General features: G+C 35.8%; 1 protein-coding gene and 1 pseudogene across 10 annotated transcripts in view; both read right to left on the reverse strand.

Annotated features, from left to right (window-relative positions):
• Positions 1 to 17,139, reverse strand: part of Cep170 (centrosomal protein 170) — a 103,471-nt gene that overhangs the window by 56,106 nt on the left and 30,226 nt on the right. For all 10 annotated transcript variants that reach the window (XM_060364753.1, XM_060364752.1, XM_060364751.1 and 7 more), the window contains exons 4-8: positions 15,040 to 15,121; positions 7,659 to 7,714; positions 7,415 to 7,574; positions 6,243 to 6,377; positions 612 to 1,088 (exon numbers count right to left, since the gene is read on the reverse strand). In XM_060364753.1, coding sequence (XP_060220736.1) covers positions 612 to 1,088; positions 6,243 to 6,377; positions 7,415 to 7,574; positions 7,659 to 7,714; positions 15,040 to 15,121 — 910 coding nt within the window. The remainder of the gene's footprint in view (positions 1 to 611; positions 1,089 to 6,242; positions 6,378 to 7,414; positions 7,575 to 7,658; positions 7,715 to 15,039; positions 15,122 to 17,139) is intronic.
• LOC132646551 (U6 spliceosomal RNA) lies at positions 5,864 to 5,948 on the reverse strand (annotated as a pseudogene).

The raw sequence follows: 17,139 nt of genomic DNA on the forward strand, positions 1-17,139 counted from the left end.
TAATGCCCACAAATGATAATCAAATTATAATTCTTGATAGAACAAAGTTTACATTAAAGTAATAGATACCTAGTAAATATATCTAAACTGAAAGGATCTGGCTTGTGAGCAGTCTCTGCGAATAGCTACAGTATGAAGCACTCCATCTGCAATGTGACTATCTGGTAGAAAGAAAACCTTCGGCCCACACTAAGTAGCTTAATTTTTTTCTCAAAGCCTAGATATGACACTTTATTAGAAGCATAATACAGAAAAGAGAATTGTACATATCCTTTCTTTAAATCAAGTAAATGATAGGGTTTATCTTCTAGAAAATCCTACTTTGTATATTAATTTTTGTATTTCTGCAGGAAAAATTAAAGGTATTAAATGATATAAATAAAACCCCCACCCAACCCAATGTGGTTTTTGGCAAGAAAACAAGGAAAGGCTATTTTGAACGAGTAATCTGGACATGAACAGCATTGTTTGCTTTTGAGCTTTAAAATTAAACGTAAATGTTGAAAAGGCAGATATTTTCCACTGTGTAATTTAGTAAGAGTAGTCTGTCTGGTAACTTGATGACCAAATTTTCCTTAGGACACAAGAGGAATCTCTGAAAGCCACTTTACCTTTCAACCTTTTCAAGTACACGGGAACATCACTCTTAATGCTCTTGGAATCCTCTTCTGTTCTTTCCCACACCATCTGAGGAGGGTTGTTTTGTGCTAGCCAGTCAGCTACTTTATTTTCTGGTGCCATCATTCCTGTCTGAATTCCTGGCAAGTCTTGAGTTCCAGGAGAGGCCTTCTTTGACTTGTGGCGCTGGTCAGAAGTGAATTTTGTCACATGGTCTCTAATAGTTACTTTTCCTGGTGTACTGTCATCAAATTCAATGGTAAATGAAGCGTGCCCTGCACCTGCTGTATGAGAACTTGGTGTATCTTTTGTTGGAATCTCATGAATAGTGCTCTCAGCTATTTGTGACGGCTGTTGGAATTCTTTTGTAGGAATTTCAAAATAACTTGGTTCCCTACAGAAAGGAAAAAGAGCGTCTTCATTTGCAGCTGCAGACTGTTCCTCCACTTGCTTGGCATCTACGCTGCACCCTAATGAGAAAAATGAGAGAGAATTCAAAATATTTGGGAGCCTGTAGCATGAGGGTCACTGGTAATGACCATCTGCATTATTCTGAAAATCAGAAGGCAGATGATAGTCTGGATGAAAAACAATTGCATTTATATGACAAAAAAAAAAGTCAGAGATGAAAGGATCTTGACTATCATCCAATTACCATCAGGAGGATGCAAGATAAACAGCAGCAATGATAAGAAAATTGCAAAGCAGCGAAGGTCATCAAGGTGAGAAAGAATTAAAGCATTGATGGAGATGTTCTACACATATACACATGTGTAAACACACACACACACACACACACACACACACACACACACACACACACACAGAGTATGCTAGAAAAAGCATGAATTACCTAGTCAAGTCACCCGAATGAGCTGTCTGAAACATCTGAGAACAAATGTAGGGCTCTACGAGTGAATAGTAGTCACGACAATGGATATATGAAGTAAATATATAGCGATGCTTAAGAATTAACAATTTCACTTACCAATGCCTATTATCATATTCAGAGACCCCACTTTAGGACAAAACTGATATTATGGAAGCTTGAGAGATGACTCACGTTATAAGGTAAAAGTGGTTAGTGATAAAACATGTGGCTTGCTTGTAGTAAGCCTGGAAGAAACTTAGTTTACATGTCTGTATAGCAGAATGTGAAAAACTGACCAAAGACCATGGTTGAAAGCTAAATAGCAAGCAGTGAGTGGCAAGGGAAACAGACAAATACCAAACACTGTGGCAATTTCTCCACTGCTTAACACAGTGCATAAAGATGTGAGAAAATGCTTTTAAATATGTGTTATTAGTTAGCACAGATGTACAAGAAAAAAGGTGAAGATTGAGCTGCTTTTTGGTTGAGAAAATAAAAGGACAGTATTTATTACCAAGACAGCCTCCTATCATAAAAAGAATTAAAATGAAATAAATTTCCCTAAGGCTCAAATATCAACTTTATTTTAAGCAGATTTACAGTAAATCAATTACAATTTACTAGGGAGAAAAGGCAATACAGGCAAACTAGGCTGTTTCCAGTATTTTTTTAATTACACAAGTCTTCTGAAATATCTCTTCAAATATTACATCTTTGTACAATTCATTAGGTGCTATAACTGATTTATCATATAGTAAATATGAAATTATAATAAACCATCTTCTTTTAAGTTACAGAAACATGAAAATAACATTCTTGTCATCAAATATGTGGGATGTTATATAGAAAATATCAGGCTCCATTAATTAAAAAAGTAATGAGCACAACAGCCATGATCATACTGCCAAAAAGGGTACAGAAAAGGCAGAGAATATTTAAGAAGAGAAACATTCAAAGAAAAAATTATTCTTTTCAAAATTTACTCCATTTGGTTTACCAATGAAAAGTGAAAATACCTTGGAGAAATTATTATAGCAAGGAAAGAGTTAAGATGAAAATCAAGAACATGTATTCCATGTAAAACATGTATTTCAGTGCCACTCAGTATCAAGGGGCTGAGAGGCTCAGGCTCTGGAGGGCATCAGAGCAAGGTAGCACTGATCAGTGACTTACAGAATGAAGATTTTCAGTAAGAAAAGGGAAGGCTTCAAGTGTTCTTAGCTTTCTCTAAGAAGGTGGTGATACAGATATCCCACTTCGTTATGACTTCTGACAAATACTCTAATTTTTCAATAACTCAGTTATAAAATTAAAGTTCAATTATCTGGAAAATTTAGTATGTGATCTGAGATTCATTTCTCTGGGGACAAAATCATGAGAGGTGTGGTCTTTTTAGAACTATGGTCTGACTCATAGTAGAAAAATTGCTAAGGAATTTTAAATTATGCTAGAAAGTTAAACAGCTCTCTTAGCTCACAGCGTTGATAGAACATACTCTGGTATTTATGAGTTTCACAATTTTTTCTATTCACATCCATCTTTACTTAAACCAAATTAAACCCCATGAAATAGTATTTATAACAACATTTTATAGTTAACCTCCATTATCAAGAATTTAAAACGTAATTTAGTAACTAAGCCTGAACTGGTTCTGTATGCTTAAATTAGAAGACATTAACAGGTGACAATCTGTCTATGGGTTTTTTAATTTGCTTTGAGATAGGTCTTACAAAGCCTAGGTCGGCTTGCTTTACTTACTTACATATTTATTTATTTATATTATTTGAGTAGAGTCTTACTACATAGAGGCTTTCTTTGACTTGTGAAAATGATCTGAAATGATTTTGTCCCATGGTTTCTAATAGTTATTTTTCCTGGTGCAATGTCATCAAATTAAATGGTAAATGAAGCATGCCCTGCACCTGCTGTATACAAACTTGGTGTGTCTATCTTTAGACTCTCATGAGCAGTGCTGTCTTTGGTAAGCAAATTATCATCATTGTGTGTTTCAATTATTTTATTTATAAAATGGACAAAAATAACAGTAAATACTACCTTTAGATACCACCATGATGACAAGATAAAAAGCATTTGGAGGAAATGGGCAAAGTAAGCACTACTGAATGCCAGTCACTACTTGTCATGGTTCATACTCTTTTCCAGTCATATGGATGTGCCATTGTATCTCACATGTTATGTACATTAAAATTTTTAAGTTGTGTGAGGAGATAAACGCTATCTTTTTAATGGCTTCTTATTTCACTACCATGCAAGTATTTTCAGAATTGATCTGTGTTTTCCAACCCATCTAATTGGTTACAGTCCTCAATTCCACACCAGATAATTAGATCCTGTGCAAAATGAGGTTAGAATGTATAGCACTTGAAGTAAGGAATTTAGAGTTCAGTCATATAGGTTTATGCAAAAATAGTGAATATAACAGTATTACACACTGACAGATTGGTATTACTTAGTGATTTACACCAGACATTCTGTGGGAGAAGAGGAGGCAGGAATTAAGCACAATTTAGGTGGGGTACATTGGGAGAGAACACTGAAACAATAATAATAGATATAAGGAGCACCAGGAATCATGAAGTCCAAATTCTACTTGGCAGGCAAAACAATGTCAGTGTAGTTGTTTTGTAACTAAACTAAACATCAGTTCATATTTGCTATGCAAAGCTTGCTGCAATGAGGTTGAAACTTAAGGTCAAAAGTTCAATTGTGAGTCAGCATTGGAAAGAAAGACACAGAAGTAGGTAATATATCAGATAAAATGGAGAGAAGACCAAAAAAAAAAAATTAAAAAGCAGACATTCTTGATTAACTTCCAATATTCTTTCCTTTTTCTCCTTTCTAAAGGAGCTTTTCCTAACAGAACTTCAATAGTTTCTAGTAGCACTTTCCTATGACACTGCCCACATGCTGTAGGGACAAAATAACTGTACCACGCTTCAAGAGGCGAAAAGGATTCATAATGATAATCTCATACGCTTTGCCAGAGACTGTGATAACAGCAGGGGGCCTTCTCAATCTGTGAGAGGCTAATGAGATGTGCTGGAATATTTTGGGAAAGGTTTTCTTCCAAATCTCAGGATGTCTTCTGTATACAACTTTTGTTCTGTACTTCTGGGTGTGATCAAAAACTGTTTAACTATGAATGTTGATGGCAGCAGCTTTGAGTGTGCAAGTACTGTGGACAGCAAGACAGAGATGGCCAGACTAGATAACAATGCTGTCTGTTGCACTCAAGAACCCTGAGAGGAACCAGGTATGAGAGCCGGTATATTCCTTACTTAGTATCAGGTAGCAGTTCTGTCATTAATATTTGAAGGCATGTTTAATAATATTAAATGATGCAAAGAAAAAGCGTTGGTGAAGAAACAAAGTTATGATGGAAGGTCATTTTCAAAGTTTAGCATCATAAAATTTATTGATCATGACAGCTTTTTTTAGACTTGCACCCAGGAATACGTAGACTATATTAACAGATATAATGTTCATAATTCTCCAGTTGAGAAAACCATCCTGCTTGCTTTATGTAAATAAAGTCAAGGAAAACTGGAAAGAGTTCTGATGGCTTTGTCCTCCCCTCAGAATCACACTACGTCTTCCCAACTGATCCTCGGTGTCTGTACTTAATTCCTCCAGTTTTGACTCCTTTTCTGTCATTACTAAACAAACTGGTTGCTCCATCCTTCAGCTCTGATGTCTTTTCAACAACTTTATGTGACAACTGGTATCTCCATTTATCCTGGAAATCTTGCTTTTTCTGGACACTGGTTACCACTTAACCACACCACCAACAAAAGAATATTTTCCTTAGTTATTAATGTGAGGATCTAACCCATAACTGATTCTGCACTGTGGCTGAAGAATTCAGAATCACACTGCTGTCTTATCTCAATAATGTAAGCATACTGGGAATTTTAAAAAAAATTATAATTTTATATTTCCGAATAGAAATTTTTATTTTACAGTAAATATATGAATGAGTCAAAACACATGTAACTCATATGTATACACTATTTTATCAATTAATTTTAGTAATTATTTTTTATTAATTACACTTTATTCACTTTGTATCCTCCCATAAGCCCCACCCTCCTCCCCTCCTAATCCCACCTTTCCTCCCCCTTCTTCACCCATGCCCCTCCCCAAGCCCACTGATAGGGGAGGTCCTCCTCTCCTTCCTTCTGATCTTAGTCTATCAGATCACATCAGGAGTGGCTGCACTGTCATCTTCTTTGGCCTGGTAAGAGTGCTCCCCCATCGGGGGGGAGGTGATCAAAGAGCAGGCTGATCAGTTTATGTCAGAGGAGTCCTTCTTCCCATTACTATGGAACCCACTTGGACACTGAACTGCCATGGAAAAATATGGAACACTTCACTGATTTATATGTCATCCTTGTGCAGGGGCCATGCTATTTAGTCTATGTGCTACCGAAGCAAGCACTAGTAATTATTTTAAAATACTTAAAATGACAAGTTAATACTATTAACCTGCTATAATTTTTAACAATTTTATAAACTGGAAAGATATAACAAGATTTTATACACACATTGTATTTAGTATTTTATGTATAATAAAATACTTGTAGTATAAATAACTATAAGAGCAAAGCCAGCATCACCTTTAAAAAACATCAAGTTATGGTACTGACTATTTTTCATTGTAGAGTGACTTTGTTTAGACTATAAATACTTGCCCAACATGAATTTGGTGTTGTATTTGTTGAGGTATTTTTACCTGAAGTCCCAGTTTCCTGATTTTTTTCTTCAGGTGTGCCATTAGACTTGAAAGCTCTTTTTTCATCCACCTCATCATCCCCCCACCACGAAGGCTGTCCATACAATGGAGTACCGCGGGGCACAGCAGAGACATCTGAAAGAAGGGGTAAAGAAACAAAAATCTCTATAAAGCAGTGAAACAAGAAAGCATATTTCACATCATGCTAGATTTCCTTAGTTGACTACAAGTACTTGACTTTCAGCAATGCAGCGTTGTACAGAAATTTAATCAGCACTGGACATGACTAAATGAATGCAGACTGGCAATGACTAAGTAACACAACTTGATATATATAAAACCCAACATCTTTTTGTTAAGTGTTAGGGACTCTGTGATATCTAACTAAGCCTCTGTAACAAATGATCATTGAACATTTAGATAGAAGTGTCTTAGGTAGAATAATTCTATTTGAAGTACCTGGGGATAAAGAAACTAGTCTGATCAGAGATGTTATTAAGTCTAAATATATAAAATGTGAAACTAAAGCAAATTTTGGCATGAGCAACAACAAGGGGTATTATACAGTAACTACACAGGATGTACTATTATTGCAATGAACATTGTATTGACAAACTATGACGTGTAGTTTGTCTGAGCTCAATTAAGATGCTAACTCTAGAAGTGGGACAGACACCAATTGTGACATTAGACCCCACATGTGTTCTTCTCCAAGTGTCCACCAGGGTTTGAGGATTGGTTAGCTCCCCATAATTCTATGACTAAAGTAATTGCAGAAGAAGAGAGAAGCTTGAAACTTGGCTCTGAGGAACTAAACCACCAAGAGACAGCTCAATTGAGAAATTAGCTGACTGCCTCAGTTTCCCCCAGTCAGTTTCTGCTGGATGTTGTGAGTAACCTATTAGATGATGCTAACTTTCTGTATTTCAGTTGTTGTTTTATCATACCAAGGGAAACTGTATTCTGCCTGGAGCTTTGTATTGGGAACTTCAGTTGGCTTCTTTATGGGTGCTTCCACAGTCAGTTTTTGTGAGTATCCAATTTGATGTGTGTGTGTGTGTGTGTGTGTGTGTGTGTGTGTCTCCTGTCTCCCTTGTCTCTTTCTCTCCCTCTCTATAGACAGATAGACATGGCCACTGCAGATAATTCTCCAGATCACACCGACCACTTACCCATGGGCTTCTCCTCAGACTTCAGTGCTTCTGTGGCTCTGTGAGACACTTCTGCAGCAGCATCCACTTTTGAGTCTGTGCCTTTGGCACTTGTTGATTTTGGTAATTCTGATTCTGAAGACTTCTGGGACAACTGAAGCTGAATGGTAAACTTCTCATGCTATAAAACATTCAAAATCAAGGTGACGCTTCTATGAAAGAAGTCAACTATAATAGCAGGCTGACAACATAGATAAACTCTTACCTTAAGAGCTTCTTCAGGGACCCTCATTTCTCCTCGTACTACAGTGAAGAGATTTGTATGTAAACAGAGCTAAGGAAGAATATAATTCCAAAATTCTGGTCACTGTGCTTAAAAATGGTCATCAAATATAACTTAGAAATAGTTCTATTTCAAGGATAAATTATAAAATTGTTATAACTGATTCATCTTCTGTTTGTACAGTTCTGGGAATTAAGCCCAGGCCCTTGCATAGACAAGTACTCTACCATTAAACCACAATCTCAGACTTGAAAGTTTATTTATTTATTTGTTTGTGTATTTGTTTAGTAATAGATAAGGTCTCTAGGCTAGCCACAAATGTGAGACTCTTCTGGCACCTCAGAGTACCTGGAATGTAGCATGTGCCTGTAATAGTCCCTTTAATAATAACCTGTCATTTAAATATAACTTGTCATTTAAAATATTAACAACCTTAATGCTCCAACCAAGGACCATAACCATACATGGAGAGGACCTAGACTCCCTGTTCAGAAGTAGCTCCTAGGCAGCTCAGTCTCAATGTGCTTTTACTTGTAAGGGGATCAGGGGTTTTCTCTGGCATGAACTCAGTGGGCTGCTCTTTGATCACCTCCCCTTGGGGGTGCAGCCTTGCCAGGCCACAGAGGAAGACTATAAAAGACAGTCCTGATGAGACCTGATAGGCTAGGGTCAGATAGAAGGGGAGGAGGACCTCCCCTATCAGTGGACTGGGGGAGGGGCAGAGGGAGAGAAGAGGGAGGGTGGGACTGGAAGAAGATGAGGGAGGGAGCTACAGCCTGGATACAAGTGAATAAGTTGTAATAAATAATAAAAAGAAAAGATCTCATAAGAAATAATTACAAAAAAATCTAACTAATAATTATAATCTTAGGCAATACTGGCCTTCACAGCACAAAATTAGAGCACAAACATTTTAATTTTCACAAACAATAATATGACAGGATCAAAATAAAGAAAACTATAGATATCTAGTCATAGAAGTCTAGAATGTCACAAAATGGCTTATGAGTCAACAGCAAAACCTGAAAAAAATGATTATTCAGATTTCCATAACCTTTGATAAAAATGAGTTTCATTTTGCAAGTACAAGGAATATCAATGCTTTAATTAGGGTTCATATGCAACCACACTACCCCCTTCCCTCCACACACTGCAGTAAGCTCATATTACATTATAAGACAATGATCCTATACACATGAGAACAAGTGCTTAGATACAATGAATGCTTTTCATTATTATGCCAAAACAACAAGGCTTCTTATTAAAGATCAATTCACTAGAGGTCCTGTTTCCTACCATTACTTAATATTACAATAAAAGCAATTTTATAATCACGTACTGAATTCTACCCTCCTAATTCAAAGCCTTTACTAATTCAAAGCCTTCACCAATTACGTCATGGGGAGAAAACTGTAATCACTGTGACTTGTATGAAAGAGAGATATCCCAAATGTAAAGGAAGCAATAAACTTATTAACAGAATTTCTTCAAGTTGTAAATAACCTTGGAGAATACTTTCTTCAATTCCATTAATTTTTGTTCCTATTCAACAAATAACTTAGTGAGTGGACAGAACCCCATGACCCCAAAGAATCTAGTTACAGAATTCTGTCCGTAGGCTTCCTTTCAACAAAGAGGCTTTTTATGGCTTTGAAATATTAAAATTTTTTATTTTGTCACATACATATTTGCTGTTACATATAATATGTAACTAGACATTTAATGGAAATTGTTGAGAACAGTGGTTCTCAACCTGTGTGTTGCAATACACACCAGATATCCTGCGTATCAGATATTTACATTATGATTTATAACAGTAGCAAATTACAGTTATTTAGTAGCAACAAAATAATTTTATGGTTGGCATTATTACAGCATGAGGAACTGTATAAAAGGGCCACAGCACTACAAAGGTGAGAACCACTGCTCAGAAATTATGAGCTTGAGAGAATTCACAGCACAGCTACTTTTCAATGGAAATGGTAGCATTTAAAATGTTTACAGTGATTTCCACGTTTCTGGGTAGAACACAAACAGATGTAGATTATCATGAGGATTTTCAGTGCTACCTCTAATGGACATGTAGAGGTCTCTGGTCGGGGCTTCTCCAACGTATCCCCTCTGACCTAAAACTTCAGCTCAGAAAGAATGAGCGGGGTCACTTATGTTTCCAACATGTGGAACTAAGACCTCACCTACCTCATGACTTCACCTGTGATGAGACTGCTGTGGAGTGGTGGTTTAAATGAAACAGCCCCCACGCCAGGACCAGCTTCTCTGCCTCCAATGTGCTCTACTCTCCAAGTGCCATGCCTGCCTGTCTCCTGCCATGCTCCATGGCATGATGGGCACGGACTAACCCTTTGAAACTGTAAGCAAGCCCTGAATTAAATATTTTCTTCTATAATTGCTGTGGTCATGATATATCTTCATAGCAATAGAAAAGCAACTAGACATGTGGGTTCAGCCCTTATACCTTGAAAACTGTATCTTCTCAGTTGTGTAAGCTTACATAAGCAATTTTAAATTTGCCAATCAAAAATAAAATGACAGAGATACAAATACTCATAATGTCAGTAAGTTACAAAAACTTTAAATATTTTAAAAAATGAAAATTAGAGAGGGGTGTTTTGGGAAATACAGGGTCCTTGCCACTGAGATAAATCCTCAAATCATGTGAATAATTTCTGTAGTTTATTTTCTTAGTGCTTTATAAGACTACAATTACTAACCTAAACCACCCCTATATAACTTATGAGTATTCATCTAAAAGGATCACAGAAACTCACCTGCATGCAAGAAATGTGCTTTTTAACACCATCTTTTACCTTAATGACAATTAAGACTGAGCAAAGCAAAATTTAAGATAGTTTTAGTTATTCATAGAGTTTAAAATACAAGTGTCATTTAACTGAACACATCTTTCAAAAAAAACCCCTTTAACTCAAAATAACAAATAACATACCACAAAGCTATATAGCCAACATTGTACTAAATAGCAAAACAAGGAAGAATTTTCCCTAAAATCCAGAATGTAATTAATGTACCACTTCTTATATTCTTATTTAACACAGTATTCAGCTAGAATATAGCTAGAACAATAAGACAAGAGCAAGATTAAAAAGTACAAAAGGAAGAAGTCATATTATCCTTATTTGCACATGTGATAATTCTATACCTGAAAGGCTCCACAGACTCCATCAAATAACTTAGACTTTATACAGTTTCGGGAAATAGCAGGGCACAAAAGTCAACAAAAAGTAGGGTTTTAATTCTCAAAGAACAAACTTGCTGAAAAAAATTAGGAAGAAACCTGTCAGAATAAAGTGCCTAGTGACACACCTCATAAAGAAGTAGACCTTTTCAATGCAATTTAAGATTAAAAAAAAAAAAAAAAGTAGAAAGGCCTTCCATGCTCCTAGATTGGCAGAATTGTCTTAAAAATGGCTGTTACCCAATGTAATTTATAGATTCAATGAAATCTCAATCAAAATCCCAATGTAAATCTTCACACCGAGAAAAAATAATCTAGAAATAAGGAAACACAAAAGGCAGTGATAGCCAAAACAATTCTAAGTAACAAGAACACGGCTAGAAATAACACAATACCTGACCCCCAAAAGCATACAGCAGAGCAATAGTGACAGAGACATACTGACCAGCAGAACAGAACTAAACTTACACAGCCATGGACAGCTAATATGACAAGGTTGTCCCAAACACACACTGAAAGAAAGTCTACTAAAAATCTGCAAAGTAAGTAAGTCAGTAAATGATCAGTCCAGGCAAAAATGGATATCCACTTATAGAAGAATAAAATTAGATCCAAATCAACTTAAACTGAATGAAAGGTCTTAATTTGGACCCTGAAGTGCTGACACTGCTAGAGATGAACATGGGGAAAAACACTTCAAGACATAGGCAAGGCCAAACATTTCCTGAACAGGATTTGATAGTACAGCAAAGACCCAAAAATGGGACTGTATAGAATTCTGAAAATTGTGCACAATGAAGCAAACTACCAGCAGAGTGAATACAGAATCAGAGAAAGTGTGTGGTAGATACATTTGGAAGGCAGTTAATATCTAAAACATATAATAAACTTCAAAAATTGACCACCAAAGTAAAAAAATTCAAATCACTGAATTAAAAATTGAAAAAGTTATGAGACAAACAATTTTGTTTATATAATCAAAGAATGTTGAACATCCATCAGGAAATGAAAATCAAAACTACTTTTGAGTTCTACCTCACCACATCAGAATGTCTATTATCAGGAAAATAGAAAACAGATAAGGGGTCGAAAATAATGGGGTAAAAGAAACCCTTATTCAATGTTAATGGAGTGTAAACTGATGTAAAAATTATAGGCATCTGATTACGGTGTCTCAAGAAACAAAGAGTTATCATATGATCCAGCTATCCATCATTCCTGAGCACATACCCAAAGTACTCAACACCCCTCTGAAGATATACCTGAACATCTGTATTTGTTATTCTTCATTTACAATAGCAAGGAAATGGAGCTAGCCCAGACGTCAATCAACAGATCAATGGTTAATGAAGCTGTAGTGCATACATGATGGAATTTTACTCAGCTATACAGTAAAAAGAAATTATAAAGTATGCATGAAAGTGGATGGATCTGCAAACAAACTATTCAAGGTAATTAAAATTCAAAAAGAAAAATACCACATTTTCTATTTTACAGGTGGACTTTGGATTTTAATGTATGTATGTCTATGTGTGTGTGGGGGGGGGTGGGTGGTATAGGGTACAGGTAATGAAACTTGAGAAAAGATCAACAGAGTGAGAAATAATCATACCGAAGAGGATGGTAATAGAATATACATGACACAAAAGCAGAAAACAGGTCACTGGAGATGTAAGACTGTAAGGGGGAAACAACAAAAGCAAGCTGTATGTGAAACCCAGTACTTTGTATGGCAATTAAAAACCTTAAGAAAAAAAGAAAAATACAACCAGATATGATGGCATATGCCTATAACCTTAGTACTCAGGGAGCTGAGGCAGAAGGATTGAGTTTGAGGCCAATCACTAGGCCAGAGTTAATTTTTCTTAATGATGCAACCCCTGGTAGGTTAACCACACTCTGGGTCAGGCCTGCTCCCAAGACTAGCTAGCCAGCCATACAAAGTTGATTTAATGATGGGGTGGGATGGTGGGAGGACTTAAAAAAATCCTCAAAGTTGGGTGAGAAGAAAGGAGAGGGTGGTAATGGAAAGAGTTGGGGGAGGGAAAGTGAATATGTTCAAAGCATTCACTTTAAAAATACTCACAAAATTGCATGACATCTTCTAACACTAAAATTATATTGTTCAAAAAAATCATTTAATATTATCCCTAGACCACCAAAACTACACCTGCACACCAGCATGCATGTTACACATGTGACATGAATGAGCTTAGGCCTCCTTATGAACCACATTTCTGGTCATGTGAATGATCACAAGTGTCTGAGGTTATCAACTTGCTTTAGTTTATGTTCAATTTGAAAATTGGAATATTTCATTGAGTTTGTGCTTTTCAAAAAGAAGTTCTCTAGAAAACAGACTTATGGCATAAACATTATGTTCTCTAGTTTAAATCTTAAGCCATGTTAAAATTGTCTCTCCACTCAAGGGCACAATATTTGTAGATTAGCTATTAATTTTATATATGACTAAAGCATGACAATTTCCCTACTAGCATAGTTAATACAAAACAAATATAGCCTCCACATAAAATAGTTTAAAAAATTCTGTCCCATGGAATAAAATTTCTGCCAATATAACTGGCCCATATCCATTTATATAAATGGCACAAAATTACATCCAGCATGAAACGTTAAATGAAAAGAATGAAAAGGATATTCCCCTGGGCATCGGAATGACAGTGCTAGCTCACTACTAACTGAGGAAATTCTTAGAAACAAAAAAATTAAAAGCCCTAGGCAATTTTAGATGCAGTACGAGTCCATCTCCAGAAAAGAAAATCAGCTTAGCTTGCCATGAACAGAAGGCAGTCTGTAAAAGTGTGGGCTGTCTTTTATGCCTCCTGCCTGCTCTTCTTAACAGTGCTCTACACCATGCCCAAGCCTTCTTCCCGTCCCAGCCTCCGAGAAGCCAGAACTGAAAGTGTGCTCTACTGTATTTGATATAGTTTTTCCTGGAACTCAAAGAAAAAGTAACTTTATGAAATTTTATTACAGTTTGAATTTGTTAGGATTAGCCCTTGTCTGAGACAGCTAATAGTAATTTAATTACAGGAGGCAATTATACAAAGTATACTTGGTAAATTTTGATAAAACTTAAGCTGGTCCAAAATAATTCATAACTACTTTATATAATATGTAATTTAAAACATTTACATTTATTTGCTTGGTGTGTGTGTGCACATAAGTACACCAAGGTGTGTGTGGAGTGGTCACTCAGCGTACTGCGGGAGCCTGTTCTCCTTCCACCGCGTGGGTCCTGGGAATTGATCTCAGGTTGCCGGCCTTGGCAGCAAGTAACTATCTGCGGAGCTCTCTCACCAGCCCCACTATTTAAAAGATTTAAAATACATAACAAAGTATTTAATTTATATATTTTTCAGTTTTCCAAGTATAAATGTAACATGTTATCAAACTATTCTAACTTGAAATTTTAAACTTAAAAATGTCTATCTTTTGTTATTTGTGCCACTACATTTGAGTATCAACTTGAGTTGTCTGAAACTACTTTCTCCGATAAAGTGATCAAAGTCTACCAGATTGCTGTTTAACTTTTAAAATTATGTGAATTTCAGTAAATGTTTAAATAACTAAATATCAAGAAAAATGTTCAGTATAATGGAAAATATTTTTATTTTAATTAAATACAAATAGAAATGTTTTCATTATTGCTTAGTGTTATTAGTTCATTGACTCTAGTTTTTAAACAAAAAAATCTGCATATACACTAAAGGAAAATGTGCTAGTCATGTAATACTACTCTCAGAAAACATACACTATGTTAAAATTTGAATTAAGCTAGCAGCATAACATGGAAGAAAAGGCAGGTTAGTATTTTATATCCTCTTAAGAGATTGACTTGGGCCTTTGTAATTCACCTGGGAAGAAACCCTGGGTAGACAGTGTTTAAGGCATTCACAGTTCTCCTCCCAGCTCCATTCTTTAACACCCAAATACGTATAACAGCAACACAGAGAGATGGAAAACAGATGAGTCTTACCAAGCTTTCCAGTATCATTCTTAGGAACACAGTAATCAGAAAAAAAAAAAAACCCATAAATTTCTAGTATTGTGAATTATCACAAAATTAACTTGTAGCATAGTTAATATTTTTATTTATTTTAATAAATGTACAAAATTAAATAAGGATATCATATCCAAATCTGAGCTTATCTTCGAGTTTCAAAGTGATGTATGTCTGCTCTGGTATCCTTACATCATTCACAAAAGTCTACAAGAAAGAAAGGAAAAGGTTATACTGCATATGAAGGATGAATTCTCATATTCCAGTCAAATTCATCAATCTACCATTCAAAAGTACTTATCGTGAAGGGCCTCCTAACATGTGCCAAGAATCCCACAGCATGATAATCATTTACTACTAAACCTTATGTCAATATTATTGGCAAGACAAAGAGTACAAAAAAGGCAAGCCGAACTTAAGCACTTGTAATTTTTCTAAAAATGAAGCAGGAAAAGCTCTTAATATGAAGCTAGAAAACTGTACAGGGTAAAATATTTAACTCTAAACAGCTTTAGGATTTCTAGCATTGTAGGGACTAAGATTTATTGCTTCATTCTCAGAATCATTCCTAAGAAAAAGAAACCCTCCTCCAGACATCTTATTACATTATTTATTCATTCTGTGTGAGAACACGTGTACAACACTGTCCCCGTGCAGGTCAGGAAAGCTTGCTGAAATTAATTCTCTTTCCAACAGTTGGGGAATTAAACGTAGTTCATCAGGCTTAACAGCAAGCATCTTCAGCTGCTGCACTATCTGGTGGGCTACTTTACAACTGCCATCGTGGTTCTCTGGATAGTTTTTATTAATTAAGATATATTATGGTATCTTACTGAATGAATTTTTCCTATGTATTTAAATTCTGCTATATCTTCATCATGATAGTTTATCTTTACTCAATCATTTCTAACAATGCTGAAAATTTCCAAAATAACAAGACAAATAGCAGAACTACTTAGAACATCATTATCCAAGAGAAATAATGTCACAATTCCCCAATAAAACAATATATACTACTTGCAAGTTTTTGTAGACTTGTAACAAAAATTAAAAGTAGTTTTGATATGCATTTTAAATTTAATCCAGTGTATTAAAAATATTATCTCAAGAAGTAAAAGTTAGTAAGGTATTGTGTGTATGTGTGTGTGTATTAAACCTTTGGAATTTAGACCAGTCATACCTCAAGTATTCAGTGGTGGCTAATGGCCATGGTTGTGAAAGGCCCAGAAAAAGAATAAGGCAGGAAAGACATAAATCATCATTCTGTCATCCTCCAGATTCTTACTCAAATGCCTGACATATTGCATCAGCTTTCCAAGAAGACATCTGGAGATACTATCTTTGTAGGGTTTTATTTATTTATTTAGTTTTGGTTACACTATTAGAGGACAGCTAAAAAACAGTCAGTTTAAATGTACATAGGAAGACAATGCAGCCAGTCCTGATGAGACCTGATAGGCTAGGATCAGATGGAAGGGGAAGAGGACCTCTCCTATGGTGGACTTGGGGAGGGGCATAGGGAGAGAAAAGGAAAGAAGGGTGGGATTGGGAGGGGATAAGGAAGGAGGCTACAGATAGGATACAAAGTGAATAAAGTGTAATTAATTTAAAAAAATAAATAAATTTTTTAAACGTCCATAGATGCAATCGGAGGCAGACAGGAAAAACAAACAAACAAACAAACAAACAAACAAAAAAACCCAAAACAAAACCCAATTATATAATGAATAGATAAGAGCACTATAGACTAAGACAGTAATGATATATAGCATAGACATAATTATCCCTGTGTATCTTCAGGGAATAAAGATAATTCTAGCTCATTTTCCCTCCATCCAGAATCAATGAGAAAGAGTACTTCTAAAGACAAAAAACAAAAACCTTTCATCCTGTTAGTCATTCAATGAGGACCATGAAGTATTTCCCAACAAGAACCTAAATAAATTTATATTTTTAAATTTTATTTTAATATTGTGTGTGTGTTTGTGCATGTGTGTGCGAGTGCACGCACACACATCAGTGCTGTTTGTAGCGGCCAGAGGTCCACTTCAGTATTCTCACAATCCATCTATTTTGTATTTTGAGGCAGAGTGTCTTACTGGGACCTAGGGCTTGCCAGTTAGCCTAGGTTTCTGGCAAGTAAGGGCTGGGAATCACCTTTCTGTTTCCCAGTGCTGGAATTACAAATGTGCACTTTTTATGCTCGGGACTGAACGTGGCCTCAT

The sequence above is a fragment of the Meriones unguiculatus genome, chromosome 11 (genome assembly GCF_030254825.1).
Source record: "Meriones unguiculatus strain TT.TT164.6M chromosome 11, Bangor_MerUng_6.1, whole genome shotgun sequence".
Classification (NCBI taxonomy): domain Eukaryota; kingdom Metazoa; phylum Chordata; class Mammalia; order Rodentia; family Muridae; genus Meriones; species Meriones unguiculatus.